We start from the raw sequence: 10,689 nt of genomic DNA on the forward strand, positions 1-10,689 counted from the left end.
CTTCAAATAAAAAGAAAAAGAAAAAGAAAAGAAAAGCAAAACAAGGGCGAGCTGCGCGTGGATGCTGGGGAAGCTCACCTGCTGGATTGTGGACTTATTCCCCCTTTGGTATTGTTTGTGTTTTTCGTCTGAGACAACTTTTTCTTTGCTTTGCTTTGTTTTGTTTTGGGTTTTTTTTTTTGGGGGGGGGGGTGAGGGGGCGCGGGCGGGGGTGGGGGTGAGCTGAGGAGAGGTGCGCCCGGGCTGTTATGACGTCTCCCTCCCGCTGACATGGAGGCATCGAGCGGCTCCAGCTTCGGGATCGACACCATCCTGGCGGGCGGGCGGGCCACGCCGTCGCCGCCGCCGTCCTGCTCGGACGCGGACACGGCGGCGGGGGGCACGGCGCCCTCGTCGCCGCTGTCGGTCACCGCGGAGGACTCGGACGCCGGCCTCCTCCTCCATCACCACCGGCAGCGTCACCCGCACCGCCTCCCGCCGGCGCCCGGGCCCGGGCCGCCGCTGGCCGGGGCCGGCTGCAGCGGCCCGCGGAGCGCCACCTCGTCGTTCCTCATCAAGGACATCCTGGGCGACGGCAAGCCGCTGGCCGCCTGCGCGCCCTACAGCACCAGCGTCGCCCTGTCGCCCAAGCTCGGGGCCGAGAGCGCCTCGGCTCCGGACGCCTTCCGGCCCAAGCTGGAGCTCCAGGACGAGGGCCGGGGGGCCAGGATGGAGCGGCGGGACGAGATGCTGCTGCACGGCGGCGACGTGCTCAAGTGCAACGGTGAGGGCGAGGAGCCTCAATTAGAGAGATGATTGGTACTCCTGCAGGCAGGAGGAGAACCGGGCACGAATAGATTGACGCATTGATTTGTACAACAACGCGCGCCTCAGCGAAACTTCATCGAAAAGTTGACGCGGCTGATTTGATTGGCGGACAAAAAGTTGAATTGGACGCAAGTGGACTTTTGATTTCAAGACTTCATCCCAAATTGGTCCCTGGTCCCCCCCCCCCCCCCCCCACACACACACACACACGCGCGCGCGCGCAACGACAATGATTGCAATTCTTTTCTGTCGACTTGAACATGAAAGAACACCGTAAAAAGATAAACGAATGCCGACAAATCTTTTGCTGTCGTTTGACTATGAAGGAATTGTTCCCCCCCCCCCCCATAAAATACGGCAGCTGGACGATGCAGCTTGAATTCAAAAGGCTTCTTCGCTTTTAAGTCGGGGCCGCGGAGTAGGACACACCCCAAAAACAACAACAAGTCGGATATTTTCAACAGGAAAAATGTACATTTACAAGAAAAAAAAGCAGGTGGATTTTCTCAGGAAAGAAAAAGAAAAAAAAGAAACATATATCGCTTCAAATGAAAACCATTTTTTTACGACCCCAAATTTTTATATTCAAGAAACAAGAAAATGCACAAGGAAATAAATAAAATAAAAACATTGAAAAAGCATTTTCAAAAATCTGTATCTTCAAGAAAAAAGTATCATTCCAAAAATAAAAGTGTACATTTGCGATGCAAAAAAACGCTATAGTTTCAAGCAAGACGGTGGAAAGGTCGTACAGTGTTTAAGAAGAAAAAAGTTGAACATTTTCAAAGGAAAATGTTCTCGCTCTGAAAAGAAAAAGAAGGAAAACAAGTTGTATATTCAGAGGGGGTAACAAGAAAAAGCTATTCTCAAGAAAAGGGAAGAAAATCCGATTTTTGCATCTTCTCCACTTTCTGGAGAAGCCAAAGAAGCCTTTTGGACTCAAGCCGAAACCTCTGGAAGGAACGACACGAGGCTTTTCCCGGTTGCACTTTTTGACCTCCGGGATGCATTGATTTGACTTCTTTTTGATTTTCTACTAGCGAGCAAAGAGGAAGGCGAGCGCGAGATCTCCAGCAGCCGCGACAGTCCGCCGGCGCGCACCAAGAAGCCCCGCAAGGCGCGCACGGCCTTCACCGACCATCAGCTCAACCAGCTGGAGCGCAGCTTCGAGCGCCAGAAGTACCTGAGCGTGCAGGACCGCATGGACTTGGCCGCCGCGCTCAACCTCACCGACACGCAGGTCAAGACCTGGTACCAGAACCGACGGTACGGACGCACGCAAAAAAAAAAAAAGCACGCAGTCGAATAGTCACGATAAACGTTTATTCGGCATAGTCATCGTAATCAGGGTGAAGGCTAGACGAGAAAAAAAAAAAAAAAAAAAAAAAGTCTCTTTCGGGATTTAAACTGCTTATGTTTTCATCCGTTTATTAGATGATGAATTTGAAAACGTGCAAATTGCAAACCCGAGATCATTGGTTGATATGTGGTCTGAGTGAAAAATATTCCTTGCTTCTCTCTTTTTTTAAAAAAAAAGACATCATTTATACAGTACACGTTGTTCAGTCAACTTTAAGACCTCTTAATAGGCGTTCAACGAATTACATTTCAAATGTATTTAAATGCCAAACTATATTACCAATTGCTGCTGCATTGTTATCTAAATAGGACGATTAATGGTTACTGGTCAACATTTGGTTTTTTAGTGTACTTGTACAAATAGAACTGTCAAAATCATTGAAATTGCAGCTACTATTATTATTATTAGATGAGTTGTATTATTTACATATTGACTGTTCTAAGTTGTATTTGAATATTGCATTTGTAATATTAACGATGATTTTTATTCAAGCCACACTTTGTATGCACGTTGGCTAAATCATATTTGGTGCTGTAGTCGCCAACTCGATAAATAGGAACGTGACTTTATTAGACGTCATTATATATTACATGCTGGTCTGCACGTGTGCAGGTTCATTAAAATGTGTGCGTAAAAACATTGGAGCTATTTTTAGAGTCATACACAATTTCAGGAAATGTTGATAGTTAATTTACATGCATTTGTAGATTAATTTACTTTTCAATAACTGCTCATTCGGGTTCCCGTTAGCATGGTGGACCGGATGTATGAGCGTATATTGCCCGTAAACTGGAGGTTTGCCACCCTATTTTGCCAGGTCACAAGATGCATAATTAGCATTTCTTAACCTTTGACATTTACATTAACAAACAAACGGAAATATTTCGAATAGTTATCAACAATGATCAGCATTCAACAACATTTGGAAGTTTTTTTTCTTCCTCGAATTCGCTCCCAGATGTATATGTCCATATAGGGCCTGCAACCGGAAGTTGGCCACTCGTCTTTTATAAACTTTTTTTTTTTTTTTTTTTTTTGTACGTGAAAATTACATCAAGCTTTTCTTTTAAATTGCATGGTGGGCCGGATGTATGCCCAAGTATGGCCTGCATGCCGGAGGTTGAACCACCATTGACTTTGAAGCTTGTTTTTTTTTTTGTTTTTTTTTAAGCTGTGAAAATGTTATCAATATTTTCCCCCAAATCCGTTCTGTGCAATGGAAAAAAAAAAAATGCTTTTTTAAAATCCTAACATTCTCACACCCCATAATGGACATAATGGTCATATATGGCTAGACCTAATTTTGAAGGTTTTGGGTTTTTATTTTATTTATTTTTTGTATGTGAAAATACGTTTTTTCCCCCACAATTCATCTTGCACTTGTATATAAAAACTTTAAAATGTTGTTGTTTTTTTTACATCCAAAAGCTGTCCAAGTTCATGGTGTACCGTATACATACATGCCCATACATGGCCCGCGGACTGGAGGTTGGCCACCCTTGAGATTTAGAAGCTTTTTTAAATGACGCTGAGGATTGTATATTAACATTTAAAAAAAAAAAGCTATTTCATGAAAAACGATGAAATTGCATGGTGGACAGGATGTATGCCCATATATGGCCCGCATACCACAAGTGCGCCACATTGGACTTAGTTATTGTTATTTATTTATTTTTTTTTGCAAAATGACGAAGAATTTCTACCTCAATTCGTGCAGTTTATGAAAAAAAAATATAATAAAAAAAATTAAAATGCCCAAAATGTGTGGACCGGACACATGCCCATATATGGTCCGGATGCACCTGATTTAGAAACATTGGTGTTATTGGTTATTTGACTTTTTTTTTGACGATTGTTCTTTGGCGTTGTGCCCGCATGCAGGACCAAGTGGAAGCGGCAGACGGCGGTGGGCTTGGAGCTGCTGGCCGAGGCCGGGAACTACTCGGCCCTGCAGCGGATGTTCCCGTCGCCCTACTTCTACCACCCGAGCCTGCTGGGCTCCGTGGACGGCAGCACGGCGGCCGCGGCGGCGGCGGCGGCCATGTACAGCAGCATGTACCGGACTCCCTCCGCGCCGCCGCCTCACCCGCACTCGGCTGCGGCCGCGGCGGCGGCGGCGGCGGCGGCGGCGGCCGCGGGCATCCAGAGGCCGCTGGTGCCCCGCGTTCTCATCCACGGCCTGGGACCCGGGGGCCAGCCGGCACTGAACCCCCTGTCGAGCCCCATGGCCGGCACGCCGCACGCGCGGTAGGGACGCGACCAAAACAACAACAAAACCCACGAAAAACAAAAGACGTTTAAACCCACGGAGAAGTGGAAAATGGAGATATTTAACTCTGGAACGCGTGGACTGCTCGCGTCTGATTGTCCGTTTTTTCTTTGTCTTTTTGTACAAAATCCACTTAACATTAGCGAATAAACAGTTCAAGTTTATTATTAGATGGAGACGAACGGAATGAATAAAGACGTCATGCAAACGTACAACTTTCCCTTTTTTTAATGCCACAAGCAAAAAAAAAAAAAAAAACAACAACAAAAAAAGACAAACGAAATTTTTTTTTGTGTTTTCAAGCAGCGCCAATGCAAGAAAACAAACAAACAAACAAAAATCACTTGTTAAAGTGTGTTCGAGTCTTGCCAAACAAAAGCTGCAGCTTTCGCGTGCAGGTGGCCCACGTGCGTCATGGCTGGGAATGCGCGTGCACGCGCCCGGGAACGGGACTGCGGCCTGCTTGGGCCCAGCAGCTGTTCACACAAGCTGCACATTTCGCATTTTCTCAGCGGGGCAGGCGCACCAGGAAGGGGGGGGGGGGGGGGCGACCACAAATTCGCTCAAAGCGAGCGGCGGCCATTTTCCCATCAGGGGCCGTGCTAAATAGCATTCATCCTTATTATCATTATCGTCAGCGTTATTATGTGATGAGGTTCTGGCAAATAGTTGAACTTTTCAGAAGGCTACCACGTGATTGGAGGCTTATGTTTGCACACTTGCGATCACGTCATTTGCATTGCCGACCTTGACCAACCTCATTCAAATATACATGTTTTCAAATTTACAGCGCAAACTCTCAATTTCGTCATGTGACTTGGTTTTACAACTCAGATGCATGACCTCGCATCCCTGAGGTTTTCGTGCGGCGACATTTCCCCCTGTCATCACTCTCATAAAAACAATTATTTTGAAACCGATCAACTTGTTCATTTTAGTGCGTCAGTCAAAATACATGTACTTGTTATTTGAGCGCACAAATTATGCAATTTATCATTTATATGTGGGAGTTTCTTTGGTTTGGTTGCGTTGAGAACTGTCTGATGGAACAGATTTATGACCATACATGGCCCACAACCCGCAGGTTTGAAACCCTGATTAAGATCCCTTTTTTTTCCGAATAAGCACTTAATTTGCCTTAATTTTTATTTGAGGGCAATCAGTTGAGCAGCTGCATGACCATATATGGCCCACATCCTGCAGGTTTGCCACCACCGTGACGTCATTTGCATTTTTCGACGTCACACTTCAAAAGATTTGGAGAGAGAGCACAACAATTATTACAAGCAATATTTGAGCAGGGTTGTTTTTACAATTACCCGTGGACCGGGTTTATGACCACATACGTGACGTCATCGTCGACCTCGTTCGTTTTTGTTGCTTTTGGGCCGTCCACAAACAAAAACAATATATTTTCAGCATTGCAGACGTGAAATTATTATCCCCCCCCCCCCCCCTCTTTAAAAGTAGACTAAGTAGACTTTAAAAGTAGAATGCGGACGTTTTCGTATCTACGGCACGTTCGTGCGGGCACAGTTTCCGCAATTTAAGACGCGCAAATATCGCCATTTTAACGTCGCACATGCTGAAGATTCTTCAGCTGTGCGCCATCAGCTGGGCGCGCACGTTGTTCACATGCATGACTTCTGCGCCGTTATGATTTATTTATTGCACTCCGCGGGTGGATGGATGGAGGGTGTGTGTGTGTGTGTGTGTGTGTGTGTGTGTGTGTGTGTGTGTGCGCGCGCGCGCTTCATTAACAGCCTGCAAGCCAAACAGAATTAATGTGGCGGCATGGAGACCTGCTCATCCATTAGACGCCTTATAAAATAAAAGACAACGCGAAATATTACATGAAAAATGATTTTTTTATGAGGCGTTAGTTATGGAGTGTGTGTGTATTTTTTATTTTTATTTTTTAAAGCGGTGAAATGGTGGCGCAAACAAAGCGGCAAATAAAAAAAAAAGAAAAAAAAAAAAGGTGGCAGTGACTTGTTTAAAGTGGGTCACACTTGAGTGTGAGTCAAAGTGACAGCGTGAAGCTGACTGGCAGGTTGAGCTTTTCACACGGGAAACACTCAATGCAGTCCATATTTGCAACATATTTACAATTGCCATTCAAAGTTTGAAATATTTTTAAACTTGATTTTGTAATTTTTTTTTTTGGGGGAGTGGGGGGGAGCTTTGGAATTAGCTGGGAAAAACAAGTACCAAAAAAAAAAAGACAATGAATGTCATATCTATATTACAATACTACAAACATGAAAACAAAAAAAGAAAGGCCATACATAGTATGTTACCAAATAAAGTACTTGGAAAATGATCTGATAAATCATCAAATGTACAACAAACGTGAGTTTAAACGTCACTTCTGACGTCATTAACTTGCTCACTAGTCTGACGCTTCAAAAGAGGTTAAAAAAAAATCTAGAAACATAAAAGAATGCATTTTGTACTACATAAAATAAATGAAATGGATGAAATAGACAAGAAATCTGAGCGGTAATATCGCCTGTGACGTCAGTAGCTTGCACATCAAGTGGCTCGTGGCCAGCCAGTCAGTCAGTCTAAAGCTGAGGACGATATGATTAAAAGCAAATACAAAATCTAAATTGTCAAACATGAATAAGTAAACACAGTACTAAATATAAATTAAAAAGATTTGTAGATGACTAAAAATCCAAGAAAAGTCTAAATAGTTAAAACTACCACTCTATGTATATTGTAAAAAAAAAAAAAAAAAAAAGACCAACAAAGATACATTGTAGAATAAAAAATACCACAAACATCAACAAAATGTGAAAACAGTGGAGATAAAAAGTATACACACCCTTGTTCAAATGCCAGACTTTTGATATATAGAAAAAAATTAGATCAAGAAAAATCGTTTCAAAACCTTTCCCACGATAATGTGGCCTCTAACCTGCACAATTCAATTGAAAAGCCTACTAGAACATCTGAACTTTATTGGGGCTTAATCAGAGGCACTTTAAATGGTGGCAGGTGTGTGCTCACTCCCATTCTAAACACTGCCACATCCCCAATTATAACAGGGTGTGCGCACTTCTGCAAACATATCTGTTTTTTTTTGTTTGTTATTTTTAATTTCCCATCACAAAAAGATGACGAAAATAAATGGGTTGTGCAGGTAAATGTCACAATGCTCCAAAAAGGTTTGAAATTATATTTTTGGTCCCAGGTTTTTTTATTTTTTTTTTAATGGCACAAAAATCTGGCATTCGAACAGAGGTGTGTAGACTTTTTATATTAAGTGTATCTTACTTATGTAATCTTCTGTCAAAGTTGTGTTTTTTGAGAAAAAAAATGATTTCTTTCTAGAAATAAGTAATACTTTTTACTAAAGTCTAATTTTTCTACACATTCATTAAAAAGTCATCTTTCTAGAAATAATGTTTTTTTTCCTCTACATATGTAATTTATTTTAAGGAAAAAAGGATTTTCTGAACATTTCTAAAAATAGATTTTTCGAGAAATCGTTCGGGTTTTTTTTTCACAAGAATATTTTTTCCAAGAAAGAAATATCATTCCAAGCCATATTTTTCGGGAAATATTTTTTTCAAGAAGAATTTAACATTTTGTTTCCAAGGAAGAAATGAGACATTTCTAGACATTACAAAAAAAACAAAAAACAATTCTAGATACTGTTGCTTTTCCAGAAAAAAAAAACTTCCAAAAGGAAGACGTGATATTTTCAAATACATTTTCCAAGTAACATTTTTCTAGAAATATTTCAGTTTTTTTTTAAACTGCTTTTTTTTAGAGGAAGAAATGTAATTCCGAGACATTAAGTTGTTTTTCTCGAAATTACATTGTAGTTTGCCATTTCTAGACATTTAAACAAAACAAAACAAGCAATCAAATTTTCTAGTCATGATGTTTATCTAAAAAGGAACTCGTTCCCCCCACCCCAGGAAAGAAATATTTACTTTGCCATTTTTTAATTAAGGGGGAAAAAATAATGTTATGAGAATGAAGTAGATTTTTCTTTAGAACTATCAGATTTTTGTTCTTCATATCCGCTGTATATGTATAAATCCATTCCAATCAATTGTATTAAATAGAAACACAACAAATCTCATGTAACATAAAATACGCACAAGGTCTGATAGTGTTATTTGGCTAAAGTAATGAGAAAAAAAAATCGAGAATGTCCCAAAGATACAATCAAAATAAATAGTGTGTGTGTTTTGCCACTAAAAGAAATGCAAGCTGGTGTGAGTGGATGCCATTGGGAGTCCGGAGGAGGATGACGACGGTCCGGTGAAGGATTGCGCGTCATGCGGAGCGCGGAGGGCAGCAGACGTGAATAAAGCGGATTAAGGCCTCTTTCCTTTCTTTCTTTTCTCGCTCATTGACAACAGATGGGCTTTCTTCGGAAGGAGGGAGGCTCTGTCTCTCTCTCTCTCTCTCTCTCTCTCTCTCTCTCTCTCTCACTCTCTCACTCTCTCTTTCGCTCCGTGCGCCTGCAGCGGGAACCTCGCGAGGCTCCTTTAATTGCCACTTTTCTCTGCACTCGCTGATGTAACGCCGCCATATCTTTTTCATGACAATAATGAGCTAACACTTGCTCTGCTTGGCCTCTCATTATCACATCTGCCGACATCACTCACTAAACAGCGTCTTAACCGCGCCCCCGGACCCCCCCCCCCCCCCCCCGGCCTCGTCCCCCTCCTCCTCATCCGCCCAAAATATCTCTGCAGCATCTTCTACGTTGTTGCCTTCAGACAACAGAACTGACCGAGTGGACTAAAAATGTTCAAATACAAGACAGAGAAACTATGCTGGGAAATGTCATCGATGTGCTTTTTTATCTTGAACTCAGTAACTTAAAAAAAAAAAAAAAAGCTTGCGGGCACATTTCTTTTTTTTTTTTTTTTAATTTAACTTAAAGCTTCCTGAAAAATATGCCAAATATTCTCACTGCTTTTAAAAAATGTGGTTCGCAAAGAACTTTTTTTAAAAGGTTTTTTTCCCAATGCAATTAGGATTTCAAAGTTTTGATTGATTTGACCTTATTTTGGTTCTTTTTTTTTTTTTTCAAAATTTTGGAGGGAAGATTGCTTCATTCATATGCTATGAAAGCCCCAATTTAGTGTTAAATTCATAATTTCTTTTCTTTTTTAATGTCAAAATGTATATATGTATGTATTTATTTTTAAAAGCTAAAAAATATTTTTTTATTAATTAGACTACTTATGGTTGAAATTATTGTATGATTTAAATGGCCTAATTAATTTTTTCAATTATTAAAAACATTAAGATTTAAAAAGACCAATATTTTAATTTGAATTTCACTCTCATCTTTCAATTTGAATGTCTTACTAATCTGATTTCTTTTTTTGATAAATTCTTTTGATACATTCTGCTTTTCAAAAACGTCTATTTTTTAAATAGATTTTTCAAATCTCGGTGTGTTTTTCATCCATTTTGATTAAAACGGCATTAAAAAAAAATTGACATGAGCTTGAATAAATGATCGTACAACTCAGTCAGGCATGACGTTCATCAAATCCATGCCAGGCCTGACTAATCAAAAGCAGACGTGATGATCAAACGATCACCTCGGAGGTCACACACGTCAACTTTGTGATTTGAATTCAGCTCCGTTTTTCTGACGCCTCTGAACACAAATGTTTTAAAACGGTCGCGAGGTGGCTAGTGGGTGTGTTAAAAGAAAAAAGACAACAACAAAAAAACGTGTCCGGGGGCGTTGACCTTTGGGGCCCGGCGAGGACGGCGAGTTTCTCGTCTGAGTGATGGCGTCCATCGCGGCGGCTTAAACGGGAATCATCATTTGGGCGAAGGCAGCCAGTTTGCCTCGCCGGCTCGCCGTCATCGTCTTTGTCATGTGACAGGACAGCTGATGGCACCGAGGCTACGCTTGCTTTCAAGTTGCAACCAGGCCAACCGCCAAGAAGGGTTGGAGGAGGATGGAGAGGAGGGGGGGGAAAAAAAAAAAAGTCTGTCAGCAGTGATGTCAAAAGCTTCATTTTTTTTCTTCCTCCCGCCGAGCAATTAGAGGTTTCATCACAGCGGAGTGATGTCAGGATTCATTACGGCTCAGCCGCGGCTAATTGCTTCAAGGTTAAAGTAACAGATCTGACGCCGTCCCATTTTTAAGTGACAGCCCCGCCGCGCGTTCTGCTGCCGTTTGGCGGAACGCCGATGCGATGACACCTGACGCCGGGAGGAGGAGGAGGTAGGATGGTGGCTGACGAGCCAGAGCACATCA

At 42.0% G+C, this 10,689-nt stretch overlaps 1 protein-coding gene across 1 annotated transcript; it reads left to right on the forward strand.

Annotated features, from left to right (window-relative positions):
* Positions 1 to 216: 216 nt before the first annotated feature.
* Positions 217 to 4,635, forward strand: barhl2 (BarH-like homeobox 2). The gene is made up of 3 exons (XM_061683812.1): positions 217 to 763; positions 1,848 to 2,073; positions 4,049 to 4,635. The coding sequence occupies exons 1-3, from the start codon at positions 271 to 273 to the stop codon at positions 4,416 to 4,418; spliced, it is 1,089 nt and encodes a 362-aa protein (XP_061539796.1). The 5' UTR covers positions 217 to 270; the 3' UTR covers positions 4,419 to 4,635.
* The last annotated feature ends 6,054 nt before the right edge of the window (positions 4,636 to 10,689 follow it).

The sequence above is a fragment of the Phycodurus eques genome, chromosome 8 (genome assembly GCF_024500275.1).
Source record: "Phycodurus eques isolate BA_2022a chromosome 8, UOR_Pequ_1.1, whole genome shotgun sequence".
NCBI lineage: Eukaryota > Metazoa > Chordata > Actinopteri > Syngnathiformes > Syngnathidae > Phycodurus > Phycodurus eques.